The 19250-nt window shown below is 40.8% G+C and overlaps 1 protein-coding gene and 1 pseudogene across 3 annotated transcripts in view; both read right to left on the bottom strand.

Annotated features, from left to right (window-relative positions):
• Positions 1-3090: 3090 nt before the first annotated feature.
• On the bottom strand, positions 3091-8909 carry LOC101703011 (M-phase phosphoprotein 8 pseudogene; annotated as a pseudogene).
• A 7098-nt stretch (positions 8910-16007) lies between these two features.
• The window catches only part of Mfhas1 (multifunctional ROCO family signaling regulator 1), a 91865-nt gene continuing 88622 nt past the window's right edge, over positions 16008-19250 (bottom strand). For all 3 annotated transcript variants that reach the window (XM_004867648.4, XM_004867646.4, XM_087217224.1), the window contains one exon: positions 16008-18487. In XM_004867648.4, the coding sequence (XP_004867705.1) occupies positions 18342-18487 (146 nt within the window). In that variant the 3' untranslated portion in view covers positions 16008-18341. The remainder of the gene's footprint in view (positions 18488-19250) is intronic.

Below are 19250 nucleotides of genomic sequence, written 5' to 3' on the forward strand. Positions count from 1 at the left end.
CCATTCTTTTTGTAGTGAGATGGAATTTCAGCATTGTTTTGATTTGCATCTCTCAAATGATCAGTGATGCTGAACAGTTTTTCATGTATTTATTTGCCATTTCTACTATTTCATCTGAGAAGTGTCTATTCATTTCAGATGCCCATTTTTGGATTGGGTCTTTAAATGTGTGGGTGGGTCTGACTTTTTTTTAGCTCTTTATATATTCTACATATTAGTCCTTTGTCTGAGGAACAGCTGGAAAAAAAATGTTTCCCACATTCTTCACTCAGTTGGTGGTTTCTTTTTCTTTGCAAAAGCATTTAAATCAGATGAGATTCCACTTGTTGATTCTTTGTGATATTTTCTGTGCAGTCTGGAATTTGTTCATAAAATCTTTGCCCACACCAGTATCTTCAAGAATTTCATCTGTTTTATCTTCCAGCAGATTTAGGGTTTCTGTTTTAGTATTTAGATCTTTGATCCATTTCAATTTTTCTTTAGTGCATGCTGAAAGATATAGGTCTAGTCTTAATCTTCAGCATGTGGAAAGTAAGTTTTTCCAGCAACATTTATTAAAGAGGCTATCTTTCTTTCAATGAAGATGTTTGGCCCCTATGTCAAAGATAAGATGACTGAGTGTGTTTGGAGTTGTTTCTGCATTTTCTAATCTCTTCACTGACCCTCAGGCTTGGTGTTTTTTTTTTTTTTGCCAGTACCATGCTGTTTTTATGATAGTAGCTTTGTAGTATAATTTCAAGTCAGGGTTTCCTAGGCCCTCTGCCTTGCCTTTGTTATCCAGTATTGCTTTTGCTATTTTAGGTCTCTTCTAGTTACAAGTGAATTTTATGATTGTTTTCTCTAATTCTGTTAGATATGCTATTGAAATTTTTATTGGGATTGTATTAAATCTGCTAAAAATGTTGGAAGTATGTCCATTTTCACTATATTGGTTCTTCCTACCAAAAAACAAGGGATATCTTTCAATTTTCTGATATCCTTTTCAATATCCTTTTTCAGATTACTGTAGTTTTGATGTAAAGACTTTTACTTCCTTAATTAGATTGATTCTTAGGTATTTCAGGTTTGTTTGGGGTTTTTTTTTTTTTTTTTGGATGTTATTGTGAAAGGTGTTGTTTTCCTAATTTCTCTCTCAGTGAGTGTGTTAAATTACTTTTCTCTCATTGCTGAGACAAAATAATTAACAATCAAAGTTGAAGGGAAAAGGGTTTTTGTAGCTCACAGTTTTTAGAGGTTTCAGTCCACAAATGGTTGGATCCAAGGCACATGGCACATGTGTGCCAAGAGTGGCACATGGCAGAGGGTTGTCACAGAGGAGAAACAGTTCATGGCACCCACACTGTAGCAGAAGCAACAAGACAACATTAACGGTGTCTTTCTATCCCTTTTATTTTGTCCAGACTACCGGGATTAGGTGGTGCCAAACCAACCAGTGTACTGGTTTAGTAATCACATGCTCTTAATCCCAGCACACACATTCTAGATTCTACCACCTCTGAAAAAGCCACCTATAACCAAAAGAGGCTTTGAGGGGGATATCTAGACCCAACATTCCACTCCTGGCACCTCAAAGACTCATGTACATTTCTTTACACAAAAGGCATTTAGTCCATCTGTAAAAGTTACCAAACTCCTAACAGTTTCAGCATTGCTGAAAAGTCCAAGTCCAATGTCTCCTCTGAGATATAAGGCAAATTCTTAGCTGCAAGCCCTTGTATAAATGAAAAGAAAGTTAAACACTTGCAACATTCAATGGCACAAGATAGACATTTCCTTTCCAAAGGTTACAAACAGGGGGATAGCAAGGAATGGGAACAAAGCAAGACCAAAATCCAGTAGGGAAAAAAAAAAATCCACTAGGGCAAGCATTAAATCCCACCATTCCACTTCCAGCATCCCTAGCAATCTGTGGCAAGTGTGAACTCCGAAGGACCTGGGTGGCTCCACCCACATGGCATTTCTGGTGATTGTAGCTCCCATGGCTTCTCTCTTGGGCTGGCTCTGCTCCCTCCTTACAGTTTCCTTCAGATGATCCATGTTCCTGGCTTCTCTAAACTTCTGGGGTCTCCACTGTACCTTTGGCTTCATACTCAAAGCTTCACACACTGCCCTCTGAATGACACACTGCCTGGCCTCCCAGGCCTTCTTCGGAAATCTGAGTGGAAGCCTTCCTGACCCCACAACTCTTGCATTCTGCATGCACCTGAAAACAGTGCCATGTGGATGACACCAAGGCTTGTTGCCAGCTGGAGCAGTAGTCAGGCTTTCTTCTCTCTTCGCTGTAGGGCTCAAGTGCCTATGAACCAAATCCTGAGGAACAACTTCCCTAGGCAACTGTCATACTGGAACATGGTGGTCTGGGTCTCTATTCTGAAAGCAAAGTCTTTTTAAAAAATAAATTTTATTGGTACATTTTAGGTATACAGTATAATCACATTCATCATTGGAAATTTGCACCTTTACATAATTTCCCTTGGTTCTTATTTTTTTTTCCCACTCCCTGCCCTCCCTTCAACCCCTCCATCCCTCCCTATTTACAAAGACTTTGTTTCCATTTTTTCATTTTCTCATATTAATTCCATTCCCTTCTTTCCTTTCCTCTACCCCTCCCACTTCCCCTTCCCCTTTGCCCCTTTTCTTCCTATTTCACATTATCTATTATACCTTTTACTCCTTATTTACAGTTTCAGTTTCTCACACCAGAGAAACTATTTGGTATTTACACATGTGCGTCCTATTTATTTCACTTAAGAGTATTGCCTCAATATGCATCCATTTAGCTATAAATGTCTGTAATTTCTCATTCTTTATGGCTGAGTAGTACTCCATCTTATAAAAAAAACCCCACATTTTCTTGATCCAGTCTCCAGTTGATGGACATTTGGGTTGTTTCCAAGTTTTAGCTATTACAAACTGTGAACAAGCTATTACAAGCTATGAACATGGGTGCACATATATCACTGTGGTATGATTGTTTTAATTCTTTGGGGAAGATCCCCAGCAGTGGAATAGCAGGGTCAAATGGGACTTCCAGTCCTAGTTCTTTGAGGTATCTCCATACTGATTTCCACAGTGGTTGCACCAGTCTGCACTCCCACCAACAAAGGAGAAGTGTTCCTTTCTCCTCACACCCCCACCATCATTTGTTATTGGTTGATTTCATGATAGTAGCCATTCTTTCTGGTGTGAGGTGGAATCCCAGCATTGTTTTCATTTGCATCTCTCCAATGACCAGTGATATGGAACATTCTTTCATATGTTTATTTGCTATTTCTCCTTCTTTGTCTGAGAAATGTCTCTTCATTTCAGATGGCTATTTTTGGGTTGGGTTTTAAATTTGGGAGGTCTGATTTTTTTTTAAGTTCTTTATAGATTCTAGATAAGTAGACCTGAGGAGCAGCAGGTGAAAATTTTTTCCAACATTATGGGTTGTCTCTTCACACTGTTGGTGGTTTCTCTTGCTGTGCAGAAGCTTTTTAACAGGAAGAGATCCCACTTGTTGATTGTTTGTGCTAGTTCATGCGCAACTGAGGTCTTGTTCATAAAATCTTTTCCTATGCCAATGTCTTCAAGAGTACTACCTAACCTTCTTCCAGCCAGTTCAGTGTTTCTGTTTTAATATTTAGATCTTTAACCCATTTTGATTTTAGTTTAGTGCATGGTGAGAGATATAGGTCTACTTTTAATCTTTGGCAAGTTGAAACCCAATTTTTCCAGCACCATTTATTAAAGAGGCTATCTTTCCTCCAGTGAGGGTGTATGGCTCCTTTGTCAAAGATGAGGTGGCTGAGTGTGTCTGGAATTGTTTCGGCATCTTCTAATCTGTTCCACAGGTCCTCAGGTCTGTTCCTTTGCCAGTACCATGCTGTTTTTATCACAGTAGCTTTGTAGTATAGTTTCAAGTTGGGGGTTGTGATACCACCTGCCGTGTCTTGTAGGGAACAGGGAAAGGGGATGTTACTAGAACCTCTGCTGTGAGTCCTAGTCTCCTTCGAGCCATGGCAGCACAAGGTGAATTAACTTATTATACAGGAAAGGTAGAAAAAATGAGACTTGGAGAAGAAGCTGGGCTTTGGGCCTGGTCAGTGCTGCTCTGGACAACAAAGACGAAAGCCCCCGAGCTTGCTGCAACTTTTATTCAGTACATTGGGAGAAATAAATGTAACAAATGACTCAGAACAGAGAGTTTAGTACATGGGGAGAAACAAATGTAACAGATGACTAAAGAGCTGTGGAGTTCCTAGATCATTGAGGAACTATGCAGGTGAAGATTTTGTTCCTCCCAGGATGTCTTCAGCTACTGTAACCTTGTCCTGGAGCATCACAGCATCACCAGATCATTGAGGTCTCAGTTGTGACTGGAGGCCAAAATGGAATTATGTCTCGAAATGCCATAGCTGCCCTGTAGGCTGGAGAACTAGGCCTAATTTAATGATTTTTTCCCCAAAATTATTTAGCATTGCTCCTGACAAGGTCTCTGTTTCCTAGAACTGTGAAAGCAAAGTCTTTTATTGTTGCAATTTTGAGGCTGCAAAGGTGGAGTCTTGCTGCTTCTTGTGATGCCCTCAGGCAATCTTTTCTATTCCCCCATTGCTTCTTAGCAATCAAGATTTCCTCTGCTCTATCTTTACAGGCTACAACTTTACCGGAGCTTCCTTTCTGGCCAATCTTGCTCTTCAGCAAGTCGTATACTAGCACATTGTTACACTGCTTTGCAAAATGTAGTGCACTATTCTAGTGCTTTGACAAAATGTTACAGTTAGCTCCACATTCGATTACAAGCCAAACAATGTCCGAATTTCCTCTTTTACAGGCCTTCATTAGAGCAGTCTCACCATTGCTCTGCTGGACATTTACAAAAGCTCCTGCTTCCAAAAGAATAGCCACTGTGGTTAAAAAGTTCTTCTCAGCGGCATGGATGAGGACTGTAGTCCCATTGTTTTGCCACCCGTTCACTTTTGCACCTTTGGTGATGAGGAGTCGCAGGAAGTCATCCTGCCCTCCCGCTGCAGCAAGCATCACTAGTGTCATCCCACTGGAATTATACTCTTCATTTGAATTAAGTGCAACCTTTACAGAAATATAATCCCCATTTTTCACAGCATCCCTCAATAAATGACTTGGAATTGCATCTGCTGTGGCAAAAGTCTCATCTTCCCCATCAAGGTGCCTTTGAAAATCTTCTAATTTCATCCATTCCAGCTGGAGGTCCATGCCCAAACTCAAAATCTGTTGCCTGCCATCCAAACTCTCATCTGCTGGACACACAATGTCCAAACTCTCTTGCTCATCTTCTGTAGCAATGTGCACCCAAGTGTCAGTTTCATCTCTTGTAGCTCTCCTTCCTTTACATGAATACTTGTTTTCCTTGGTTTTCTGGTCTTCTGCAGTTTTACAATCCAGTATTTATTCTTTTTTCCAATTATTCTCAGGAGCATCATTTTTTTCTTTTGTAGTTTTTTAAAATAAATCAAATGCATTTCTGATTTCCTTAAACGTCTTTAATCCCTTTGGTTCTTTTCGGCCCTTTTCTTCCTTTTCTGAATCACACCTTTTCTGATATTTCTCTTTGGGTTCATTTTTTATCTCTTTTTTTTTATCTCTTTTTCCTCCTCAGCTGAGTCTGATGAGCAGAGGCCTCACTCTTCCCCCGCTGACCTGGAACTCTTCTGTGATTGTCAGATGTCGGTGGCAACAGCTTATCTGACTCTGTGTTCTTCCTGCCTCTGTCTTGATTCCTTTGCTTTTTAGGTAGAGTTTTCTTCTCTGAAAAAGCATTCTCGTTTTCTAGCTTCGTGCCCTCTTTTGGCTCTTCACTCTTCCTCAGCTTCTTTTTCTTCCTCTTGGTCTTGCTGTCAGCACCTTCATCAGCACTCCCAGTGTCATCCAGGTGTCTGTCAGAAAGCTTCTCTTGCACTGCATCCTCACCTATTTTATCTTTTGGGCTTTTAAATTTTTGTTTCTCTTCTCTATTGTCAGATTTTAAGTCTTTATTATTATAAGTACACTTGACTCAAACTCTAGCTGAGATTCAACACATTTCTCTTTTCTTGTTTTTCTGTTTTCTTTGGTATCTTCTCTTACAGCCTTTAAATCTCTTATTTCAGCCTTTTTAACTTTCTTTAATTCCTTAGTTTCTTTTATTTCATCCTTTTTGGGCTTTTTGGCATCTTTTAATTCTTCTGTGGCTTTCAAAATTCTTTTCTTTGTCCTTTAATCAAAAACCAAACTTTCAGAGGAGCTGTCCAGCTCCGATTTGGACTTATCTTTTAGTTTCCCAGTCTTTGCTTTCTTTTTTTTCAGATCATCTGGGCTTTTCTCTTCTTTCTGTCTTAATTTTTTCTTCTTCTTCCTTGGGGAAGTATCTTCTTTTGCCTCACTTTGCTGATCACTATCAGAGTTTGCCTCAAATATGTCATTGTTTAAGGACAGTTTCTGAATATCCTTCTTGACTGCTTTGGCTTCATTCTCTGCAACTTTCTTCCTAAATTCAAGAACTTCTTTACAGTCCTCTAGATGAATCTCTGGATCCCAAGTATCATCACCTGATGTATATCCTTTCCAATGAACTTTATACAGGATTCTTCCCGCGTCTGTCTTCATGTCTAGGATCCGTTCCACCTCGAACAAGTCCTCCCTGTCCTCCTCACTGTCCCCCGCGGCCTCCGCTGCTTTGGTGGCCGGGTCCTCTTCAGCTGACGCTCCAACTCCTCCTTCGACTTCACGTGACTCGCCTTTGCTGTCGGCAGCCCATTCACTCTCCACAGTCACAACTGCCCCTTCTGCAGCCGCCGCCGCCATCGTAGGACCTCCATAAATTGTCGAGGTCTTCTACTTTTTTTATCTGTATCTGCTCTAGAGTCACTAAGCACAACTTTCATTATAGTCACCATCTCTGTAGTTATCTGAGAAATTATTTCTTTTCTAGAGCCTCATTCATCTGCTTTGCTACCTCCACTGTTATCATTTCAGAGAGTCCAGGTGGGTGGCTTTTGGATTGTTCCACCTCATTGCCCTGGGTTTGTCTTTGGTGAGCCAAAAGTCAGGGGATGGGGTTGCACCTTGTTTAAGTGTCCTCTTATTTTGTATCCTTTTTCAGTTTCATCCCTGAGTTGATGCTTGTAAACTGCCTATGATGAGTAGCTTTATTACTAGTGTTCAGAACCCTTAGGAAATGACACTTTTCAGAGGCATCTTCCAGGTGTAGCCAGCCTCTGGGTTTTGAATCTGTTGTAGGATCCCACCTCTTCAATATATTGGGAATGAGAAGCTTCTTCCTACTTGGCCCATTCCCTGGTTCCTTGGCACTGGCCTATAGTATTCTTCAAGATCCTTAAGCAATCTCATTCTTTGTACACCAGGAAGAACAACTGATTAGCACAATTGTCACCCTGGCAATAACAATAACATCAAACACAGCCTAGAAAATGACAAACTGTGGTAACTATTAATTTGCCACCTTCATAGAACTAGACTTGTGGCTATATAACAAAATGCAAAACTAGAAAACTGTATGTAACAAATAAGCCTTCAATATGGCTATTTTACCCCTAGGAGAGAAGATTTAAAAGGGGTTACTGGAGAAAAGTTAGAGAAACAAAAGAAGAGGAAGAGATGAGAAGCAAGGCTTGAGGACAAAGGAAGATCATACAAACTTTTGGAAACTGTTGAAGAAGACAGGAGGAAAAGAGAGAAGGAAGAAATAAAAATGAGAAAGGAACAAAACAATAACAACAACAACAAAACTCAAAACAATGTTCACACTAATATAAAAACAAGATCAGTCAAGAAAAAAAGAAAAGAAAAAAATGTCCACTTCAGGGTGTGTCTCTGCTTTCACTGATAGACAGTGTGGGCAGACAGAGACCAGATCTGTGATGATTAATTCCAGCAAGTCAGCCACATATTTATGGTGAATTAGTGGATAATCTCAGCAAGCCTGCACCTTTAGTTCCACTGAAGTTCAGGCTGGTTTCTGGCTGTGAGGCTAGAACCTGATTGGTTCAGTCTACAAAACTCCATTTGCCTCCTCCAGGCTTGAACTTGGCTCCTTGCTAGCTTGAACTCAGCCGCTTGACATCCTGCTGATTTGGACTTGGTTCTGCCTCACCCTGACACTGGGAGCCACTAGATGGCACCAGCCAGCAGCTCTGAGTTCCAAGCTCAGTTGGCCCTTTTCAAAGGTGGCTACTGGCCAATTGACCTTTCCCGGGGGATATCTGAACCCAAATAATACCAGCAACTGCATCCACTGTGTCCATGCTCCATTGTACTGATGCATTCCTCTCAGGGGGACTCTGGGGTCACCAGGAATCACCATGCATTTGCAAGTTTGAGCCACCCCTCCCAGGCAGTGAGTCAGGGCTCAGGGAGAAAGCACCACTTGCCACCTTCTTGTTCTACATTGAGATCTCTCTCTCTCTTTGCTCTCTCTCTGTGCTTCAATTCTCACTTCAGATCTTTTCTGGGTCCCAGAGACCCATTTCTCTCCTTCTCTTCCTCATGTTGCTATATTCCAGCAACTGGACACCAAATCTGGGAGAGGCTGCTTCTCTGCTGTTCACCACTCTACCACCTTCCCAGAAGTCTCAAATGCTATGACTTTGGCTTTCTCATTTTCACTGTCCACAAGAAGGAAAGGTGGTGGTGATCCAAGAGACACACTGCAAATAAGAGAGAGGCTGATTATCTAAGTGACACACTTCAGTTGTTTGTTTTCAGAATGATTTTTGTAATTTTAAGGTAAAGCTTATAGTGAGTCATTTGGGAAGCAGAGTAAAGTGTAAAGGAGGGGAAAATAGTATCTGTCCTCCCTGAAGTGATCTGTTAGCATTTTGTCTTTCATCATTTTGTGTGTTTGCTTTCACATGTTCAAAAATACTGTACAAAACATTCGCACCTTCATTTTTTCACTTAAAATTGTAGCAAACATGTTCGTGAAGTATTATCTAAATCATAAAATAAATCTTAAAGTATTCTAAATCATAATTTTAGTACTTACACTTTACTGAGTCAATTTTTTGTTAGTCTTTACATTTTTGCTGGAAATAACTTTAGTTGTTTACACCTTTCATCACCTTCCTCTAATGCTGGGGTAGATGCCCAGGATGGGAGTGACTTGATCAAAGGATTCAGAGACTTGAAATGTATTCTTCCTAACTGGATTCCAGCATGGTACAACTTGCACTGCCATGCTCAGCATATGAGACCAAAAGAGGATACTTCAAAGGGACAATGATTGGGAACATCCAGAGCCCTAGATTGCAAAAGATAAGCTGGATTTACTGACATGTTCCTTCTTATCATTGTTTTTTGTAGCTTTAATAGTGGAGCACAAGTTTGTTTTGGATTCTATTTAGGCAATTTGGCCTTGTCACTCTGTGTTTCCATAACATAATGGGTTCAAAGAACAGCATTACAGAGATGCTCCTGAGTGTAAGCATCTCTGGTAACACAGGATTTCCTGTTTTCCTTTAGCCTTATTAATGTCTTCCCCATTTTCACAAGTGACCATCCTTTATAGGAAACACATCATCACTCATCCAACTGCTCCACTGAAGAACTTGAACAGTTAAGTCTTTTCAATTGAATTTAAAAATAATGGTGATAAATTGGTGAAGATTAGGATACACTACCAGGGAGACAGCAGTCCTAGATGTCATGCCCCTAATGTCATATATAGATAAAAGGAAGCAGTGTCACAGTCTCAGCCAAATTTTATTGCCTTGGGCCACTGTGCACCAGATGCAGTGTGAGTCACAAGGAGAACCAGGTCAGAGCATGCATGTGAACCAGCACAATCAGACAAATGACCCTTATGTTGACGGTTTAGCTCAAGTAACTTTGTAGATGTTGAACAGTATTAATGAACTGGAATAGATTTGACATAAAACTCTGAAAGGGACCTTGGACAACTGTTGAGTATTCAGACAACATGAAGCCTGAAGAATTTCAGAGAAATGCACAAGATTCCATGGCTACTTAGTGCCTATCTGATCTTTTTCCAGATCTTCTGATGGCAAGTTCAGTACTCATTCTATTGTGACGTCATCTGCATCTCTAGCCCATGTCCGTGGGACTTGGCAGAGCTAGTTGGGTTTTTTGTCATTCTTAATTTATTTTAAAATTATGAATGAATCTTAGCTTTTTGCAGAAATTACTGATAAATATATAGTTTTATCTTTTATTTCATTGATACAGTGTATTATATGAATTGATTTTGAAATGTTAAGCTAACCTTGTATATCTGATAATTCCCATTTGGCTATAGCATACACTGTTTCTTATATGATGCTGAATTCACTTTTATAGCATTTTCTTTAGATTTTTGTAGTATATTCTTTAGGGATATTGGTTTAGGTATAATTTTCTTTTGCTTTCTATCTAGTATGATAACCTTAACTCTCATAGAATGAGTTAGGGAGTTGTGCTATTAAGATACATATCTTGGTTCCTGGCTTATAATCATCTCTCATAGCAGGTCATAGAAACTAGAATTTCTTTTCCCCAAAGTGGGTCATAAAAACTCTGTGAACTTTTCACTTCCCTTCTGTCTTGGTGCTCACCATAAAGAAATTCTGTGACCCTCATTTTGATAAGTCACAAAACCCTCTTCACCTCAGAGAGATCCTGCCCGATGTCTTGGAAGGAGGAATCTCCCAGAGAGACCAAGAAGAATGCTGAAGCATACAGGGTTTGTTGGGTTTCTCCACCCAGTCTGTTAACTTTGGATCATAGCCTTTCTGTCCAATCACATTCTGACACAATTGTGCACACTTCCGTCATACCTATGCAATGATGTCTCCATAACAGTTCAAAAGCACAGAGTTCAGTGAGCTTCCAGGTAGCAGAAAACATGGTGGTTCCTGGTGGGTGGTACTTCCAGGAGCCCATGGAAGATACACAAACCCTCTCTGGACCTTGCCCCATGCATCTTTTCATATGTATCCTTTGCAATATGCCAGTAAATGTAAGCAAGGGTTTGTCTGAGTTCTGTGAGCTGCTCAAGTAAATGAATTGAACCAAGGCTTTTGGATTTTTATTTTGCATTGGTAGGGATTGAACACAGGATCTCTTGAAAGCTGGGAAACCTTTCTCTTCAGCCCAGATCTTGAGTATTTTCCTGTACTGCTTTGTTTCATTTGCCTCCTTTGTGCTCTTATTGACACATATAGTCATGAGTCACTTAGTGCCAGGGCTATGTTCTGAGGAACGCCTTGTAAGGCAAATTCATTGTTATGTGACTATCACAGAGAGTACTTATACAAACTAGTATGGCTGTAAAGTCAATGGACAATATAACTTCAAGGGACCATTATCGTACATGCTGACTTTGAAAGGTTATGCGGCACATGACTATATTTCTATGTGTTATAGGAGCACCAGTATAAATAAATACATATTGTTTTGTGACATTGCCTTTTTTGTTGTTGTGGGTTTTGGTTTTTTTGAGACAGGGTCTCACCATGTAGTTCATGCTCATCTTGACCTATGTATCCCAGGCAGGCCTCCAACTTACAACAATCCTCCTGCCTCAGCCTCCTGAGTGCAGGAGTTCAGGCATGCACCATGAGGCCTGGCTGTCAAACTGATGTTCAAAATCAGTCAGGAGAACAATAGCTGGGTGTGGTGGCACAGGCCTGTAATCCCGGAACTTGGAGAGGCTGAAACTAGAGGGCCAGCCTAAGAGATTTCATGACATAATGAGAGCCTATCTCAAAAAAGAAAAGGAAAGGGGGTGAGGCTGGGAATGTAGCTCAGTGTGGAGACTGTGAGTTCAGTCCCCAGTATGGAGGGAAGGGGGGTGGTGAAGAAAGGTGAGAAAATACACAGTTAGGAAGTTTTTATCACTACCTATGTAATTTCCTTTATTGGGGCTCATTAATATCTCTGATCTGAGTTTCCCCCTTGTTTTTGTTTTTATCTTTTGGCTACACCCAGAGGTCCCTCTGGGTTTATGTCAGCCACTTATTGGTCAAATGTTGTGCTTAAGTTCCTTTATCAGTTAGTCTCTTACCTTTTGGTATTGTGTACGGAGCTTGGAACTTGTGATCACACTTCAGGGAACTAATTTTTGGCTCTACATTCATCTAGGGACAAGTAGCCTGGAGTTCCCTCACTGATCACTCCAGAGAGGGCTCAGCCCTGGACTATACTTAGTGTTCCAGAGTACAAGAATGAGTGAGATTTTAGTGTTAATGGGCTTCCTGGGATTCCCTCCTGGGTTGCACTATCTTATTTTCTAGCCAGTGTTTGCCCAGGGGCCTGTTATAAGCCCCTGGTGCCAGGAGGATCCTGTGTTGCCTGGACCAGTCTGGGTACAACTCAGGGACTATTTCAGGACCACCCCAAACCCTACTGGGATGGGCCCTGGGTGGGTGTGGCATAGTGCACTTACACTGCCTTCCGGATCCCCAGAATCGACTGTGATCTGAGGTGCTCTTCTTGGTCTTCTGGGTTCTTCCTCTGGTTCTGTTAACTTCAGACTGCAATGCAGTTTCCCCTGCACCATTTGGCTGTTAGCCTCCTTCACTTCTCTTAACCAAGGTCTCTGCTGTGTTCAAAGACACCCTCCCAGCAGAGGCACAGCCGCAGATCTCTCTCCCATGAACAAGGCTCAGGTCCCCACACTGGACCTGAAGGTGGGACCCAGGACTCTGAGGAGGGTGAGGGGCAGCCCTGCTGCCTTGGCTTACCTCTCCTGGCATGGAATCTCTGCCCTGTGTGAGAGCGGGGCAGGGGTAACCAGGCCCAGAGTCTTGGTCCTCCATGAAGCCTTCACCTTATAAGTGGAAGAGGGATATAGTCCTCCCAGCCAGTCAAGTATTGAGCATAAAATAAACCTAAGCAATTTGTCCTGTTCCATGGATACCAAACTAGTCAGCAAGATTTTGTTTTTATTTCTCATGAGTGAACCATGTGTTTACTTTTCTTAGTCTTGCCTCAGTAAGACATTCAGAGAAATGTGTGCCTCCCAAAAACTGTTAAAAGTTTTCACAAATCAAATAAATTCTCTCAAATTTCAAAATTGTATTTATATGAAAAAATGTTTGACCTCACTGAAACATTTAAAAATGCATAATTTACTTTAAATTTCAAATTTAGGACAATAATTTTATATTTAGGACAATAATTTTATAATATTGTATATTTTTATAATATACAATTTTTGTATAATTCAATATTTCAGGCAAAAAATTTAAAACTGGGAGAAGTATTTTTAAAAGCTTTGGAATCCTTCGGACATACTCAGGCAAATCACCCAGTCTCTCCACGGATTGCATTAAACCAGTGGAAATTCTTAGACTAGTGGTCTCAAACTTTGTTTTCCCATTTTGTTACCCACACATTCACATACCAGTTTCATAATTTCCGCCATACCTTCATGAGTTTTACATATTTATATAGTACCTATACTTACATAACATTTTTCTTGCTAACATTTTAAACTATCTCTTTTTAGGGCTAGGGTTACAGCTCAGTGGTGGAACACTTGTTTAGCACATGAGAGGCCCTGGGCTCATCCCCAGCACCAAAATAAATAAATACATAGTACTCCTTTTCAAATGTATTCATTTTTAAAGCAAACTTTTATCACATGTGCAAATAGATAATTCATAAATATAATAGAAACAAAAGCATTAAAATTGTAGCTAGGTACTATTAAAGGGTCTGAGCTTGTAGGCTGCGTTCTCTGTTAAAAAGAGAACTGTGAAATACAGTAAGATCAGCTCTAATCATTGCTTACTGTCATGAGCAATTCATACATGATGCCCCATTGAATAGTCATAATAGCTGCATAAGCTAGACTGTTTCCACTGTTTTACACAGCAGGAAACTGAGGCACAGGATAACAAGATGGAGGAGTCAGGATTTACACAGAGGCTTCGTACAGCCAGTGCTGTTAATTGCCATATTTGCATCAACACGGAAGTGATTCTGTTGCACTCAAACTGCCTTGAGTGCTTGCAGTGGCCACACTGACAGCACACATCTGTCTGCGTGGAAACACTGGTCCTGGGAGATGTCCATAGATAACCGTTGGAAAAGGCTCCCTTTCACACTCAGACCCATGTGGAAATGCTGCACGTTCTATTCCCCTTTTAGAGACTCTTACTTTATACTGACATCTGAAAGGGCCTGAGTCCTGCAGAAAAGACTCTTCAGTTCTATTTAACAAAGGATTTCACAAGTTTACTGGATCTCAGAGCCCTTGTAAAGGGCAGCATGTTAGCATCTCTGATGTCACGAATATTTCAAGGAGCAGTTTGGGAAACTGGATTAGGTTCAGTGTTTAGAATGAAATTCAGTTCATTAGAATGTACTGCATATATATAAAAATTAAGGGGTGTTTCTTTCCTGAAGAGATCTTACAAATACTCAAACTGGGTTCTGTTATCAGGCAAGTTTACTCAAATTGTCCAACCCGGATCTTTTCAAAGGCCATCTGCTTTGGAAAAACTCATACACTCCACTCTACTCCCTTTCTAGGCAGAGCAATAGCAAATCCCAGCAGTTCCCACCTGTCCTACTGGGTGACACAAGTGGGCAGGGGAACAGGTACTGTGGGCACAGGATTCACCATAAAAGCAGCCTTCATGTGTTAGGTAGCGTGCAGTCAAAGTTCAGTCAGTAAACCTGGAACCTATTTCAAAGGCTCACAATGAGCAGGGGGAAATAGCCTTGGCAGGGAGTGGCATTTGTGATAAAATAATGCATTTCTAATTATTGCCACCGAGACTGTACCTGCTTTTATGTATGACCTGCTCAGGATCAGCAAGTTTAAAGAACTGTTTCTCCTCTTTTTCCCCTTTGCAGTGTTGAGGATGGAGCCCAGGGCCTTGGCACGTGGTAGGTGTGCTGTGCCACTGAGCTATATACCTCCAGCCCTCAGAGTTTCTTGGTAAAGAAAAACCAGCACTGAATTGGTGACTTATGCTCACACTGTTGAGTGGGGCTGAGAACTGCGACACTGTTGTGAGGGGAGCCCGTCCATGTGAGGCACAACTGTTAGACTACTCTTTGAAATTCTGACCACCAAATGCTTCAGCTTGTCCTCTGGTGGAGCCATGTTTGAATTCAGGGGAGCCAGTCCATGTGAGGCACAACTGTTAGACTACTCTTTGAAATTCTGACCACCAAATGCTTCAGCTTGTCCTCTGGTGGAGCCATGTTTGAATTCAGGGCACTCGATGTCTTCAGCTAACTTTTTAGGAGTCTTGCAACAGGGCCCTGCCGAGCCTGAGGCTGCCTTTTCTTTCCTGGTTCAGAGCCCCAGGGGCTAAAGGCAGGGCTTGTCTGGTCTTGGTCTTTCCCTCAGAGACTACTGCCTCTGTAAGATGCAGGTTCAATTTTTTCCTTTCCATATATTCTCAGCTGCCGTTTTCTGAAAACCTGAAGGAACAGAACCTCTGACCAGGTCCCTACCAGAGGGCTCTGGGGAAACACCTCTAAAGCTGGGACAGGAGTTCTGCAAAGAGCCCATAGAAGACAGAACAGGAAAGGGAACTGTTAAACCTATCATAAATTCATAAGCTTTGATCTAAGAACATAGTGGATCACTGAAAAAACAATCTGATTTAGAGACAGAGCCCATGTTGGGCTGGGGATGGTGCTCGGAGGCAGAGTGCTTTCTCAGCATGTTCTGGGCTCAACCCCCAGCCCCAAGAGACAGAGCCAGTGTTTCAGAGCACAGTTTTAAAACTAGGACTCTTAAGTCTTCCCCTTGGGGACTTAATCCCCAAACAGATGAAGGCGGGGACCCCACCTCCCATACCTCAAACTTAAGAATGAAAAATATAAGTTACTACTAAACTGATAAAACTGAAACTAAAAACAAAAACAGAAATAACTAAACTCTAGGAGTATTATTGCTTAGCCATTTCTTTGCATTTTTATTGAATTTTTTCTTTTTTAAAAAAACTTCTGTCTGGTTACGACAACAAACTGGGGAACTACAATTACAATTCGCAGATTGTGGCACGAAAAACAACACACACTGTCAGGAATCACATCAGTCCCTTTCCTCTTTATTCATTCAAAAGAGAGTCCAATGCTATTTCACAATATCAATTATACATTTTGATTCAGCGTCAAATATGAGCACTGTCATTTTTTTCTTAGAAGGGGGGAAAACATTCTGGCAGCACTTTTACAATTCCAGGAAGTGGCTTTGATACCACAAGTTGCAGGAATAGAAACCATAACAAACTTGCAGGGCATCTGTTTGAGAGGCAAGGGACTCCTAGGTTGGAAAAAAATTCCTCTTGTGCTTAGTGAATTGCTTGTCAGCCTCAGCTGGTTGTTGAGTCTTCCTGGGGGTTGAAAGAGAAAATGGAATTTCCTACACAGACGGCAAAAACTGCTTCAGAGCAGAGTATTTCTGTTTCTCCACTCTCTCCCCATACTCTTCCAGAGCTTATTGTGGTCACAGGACCCTCTATCATGCCTACCCTTAGGCCCAAACACACTCAACACCAAGCTTACCTCTTACACTGCTTCTTCAGGGTTCAGATGACAGAACAAAACATCATGTGTGAAAAAAGAGCAGATACTAAGAACATGGGCACTGATGTTCATGGAAAATAGCAAATACTTTACAGGATATATCACCCAAAGGGGCATCATTTCATTTAATATGGTCTTCAGGGGAGGGAGCCCAAAGTCACCCATTTAAATGCCTTTATCCAAAGACTGGTCAGAACTGGTTGATGTAAGGAACTGTCTGGTGCCAATTAAAAAATTCTTATTGCCTAACAATTCAGTGGTCCATAAAGCAATTAAATGTTAACATTCAGTTTCCATTTACACTTATCCCCACACACACAAACACACACACACACAAATGAGAACTGTGACAAAAGGATTAACCAAATTAATCTTGTGACTGTGTTCTAAAAGGAAAATGAAATCTCAAACTTGAGGGTCATATTCAAGTATTAAAAACAGAGAAAGAGTCTGATCTCACATGATTTTAAGATCATAGGAAATCACACTCGTGTAACTGGGGCTCTGGAGTCATTGAAGTTAACTTTTGGGGCACAAAATATTCTACAAAAATCAACTGAGATTTCTCAAAATCTAGCCATTTATATTCTTTTAAAATATGTGGAGACTTTGTGTCTTGTGGCATCCTAAGAGTCAATATTATGTGAATGAAGTGAGAGAGTAATACCAGCGGTGTCACTTTTCTTGTCTGACATTGGTGAGAAACTGAGATATTTTCTATCTACATGTAGCAGCGGCAGATGTAAACAGAGTCTTCACATTCTTCAAAGAATGTATTACTTTTACAGCAGATGCTGTTTAGCCTTAAGTAGGAGACTGAAGAGCAACTTGCTGGGTTTGCTTTTTAAGTTTTACTTCCCGAAGATTTCAAAACAGGGGTTTTACCAGTTCTTGGCAGTAAATTGTGTAATAACAGATTCTGTATGAATAAATGGCCAGCATAGGACTGGCCTCCCCAACTAGGTGGCTTTCTATCTGAAGGTCCCACAATCAGATGTGGAGGGTTCACAAAGCACTCTGTTCTAGAAATGAAAGTTACATATTAGCAGAGCCCCCACCATGATTCAGAATTCACTTCTGATTATCTTCAGTTATTCAAAGATCAGGTTTTTCATGGACTTTTTGTCCCCTCTGGCTCCCCCCCAAATGCCTCATCTTTGTCCCCGAACTAATGATACGTGTGGAGAGAATGAGGAGAATCCTGCCATCACGTCCACTAACTTACAGGCAGGACCGTTAACGGAGAGGCTGGAGGGGCACCATCTGAAGCACATGTAGAAGGATCTTGCTGATTACTGGCAACCTCTATGAATCAACATTAAATCTATGGGCTAACTGATTGCTGTCTTTCTTTCTTTCTAAACTCAGAAGGCAGATTAAAGAATAAAGAGAGAACAAAAGTGTCTTACACGAACATAAGAAATCAGCCCCATCTTGGCACAGTTCTCATGCAGAATATTGCACCCAGTGTTAACTGATGCTAGAAGCTTCAAACTGTATAAATTTAAAGGTATTTTCATATTATAAAAATAAAGATAAACATATACATATCTTACACTAGTTATGAACAGCAATGAACGTCGGTCGATCCCTCTTTCACATTGAACAGAACTGAAACCGAAGTGCTCTAAATACTGCCACCTGTACTGTAACTATGGCTTATATGTGCACAGAAAACAAAATCCCTGAGAAGCCATTCGACTCTTCTTCAAGTAGTGCTCTCCTTAGAGGATCACAGTTCTGAGGTTCAGTTTGTGAAACATTTGCTCCATGTTCTCTCCCATCCTTCCTGTGCCCCTCCACGTTGCCTCAAAGCAGCCTGGGTGCATCTTCACTCAGCTCACCCTGCATGCTTGAGACTTGGAGGGCATGCCACGTACAGAAGAAGATGGTCCCAGTGGGCTCCACTGCTCTGTTTTCTCCATGGAAACCCCACAGCCAGAAAAGTCACTGATTTCTGTGCTTTTCACCAACATTCTTCCTAGATGGGTAGATGAGAAGAAAGCACAGATATGACAGAAGTACATTGGAGAATAATAGTCTTTCTTTGTATTTAAGAGGTGATATGCCTCTTTCTTATTGGTAAACATACGCAGTACACAATGATTATACTCATCCTGGGGAGTTGATACATGTACAGGACACATCTTAGTTCTTTTTTTCATCCAAGGGATGATAATTGTAAAAAAGGGGTGATGGTTTTCTGCACAGATTTTCATTTCGACTTCTAGAACTCATGTCACTCTAGTCCCCACAAGGGAAAGAGTCTTTTTAATGTTTGTGATGTTAAGCTCAGGTCAGCTATAAAGCCTGAGTGATGTCAATTGATTGTTGCCACTTACTTAGTTGTAATGTTCCATCTTAACTACAGTTCTAATTAAGAGACTCAAAGTCTAAACACAGAACTTCTTCATTTCAATAAACACACATGGACACATAGTATATAGTCCTCCAGGAGTAGAAATACATACAAAAAGTGAGAAAGGATGTCTGTCAGGACTAAAAGGCATGATTTTACTTGAAGTGTTACAAGCAAGGCTGTTGATTCAAATATGGAACTTGATGAATATACAGTGAAGAAACTCCTGCAACCTCAGCTAATTAAACAAAGTAGCATTCAATTCAAACAAACAAGTTAGAGGACAACATGTCAAACATCTCCACTGTTTATTTTGGCTTTCCTACAAGGACATGCAATGTGATGTTTTTAAAAGTGTCTTAGCAAGATTTAATAAACATACATG

Source organism: Heterocephalus glaber, unplaced genomic scaffold, assembly GCF_053883595.1.
Source record: "Heterocephalus glaber isolate CG9 unplaced genomic scaffold, H.glaber_assembly_v1.0 deba00001461, whole genome shotgun sequence".
In the NCBI taxonomy this organism is placed as follows: domain Eukaryota; kingdom Metazoa; phylum Chordata; class Mammalia; order Rodentia; family Bathyergidae; genus Heterocephalus; species Heterocephalus glaber.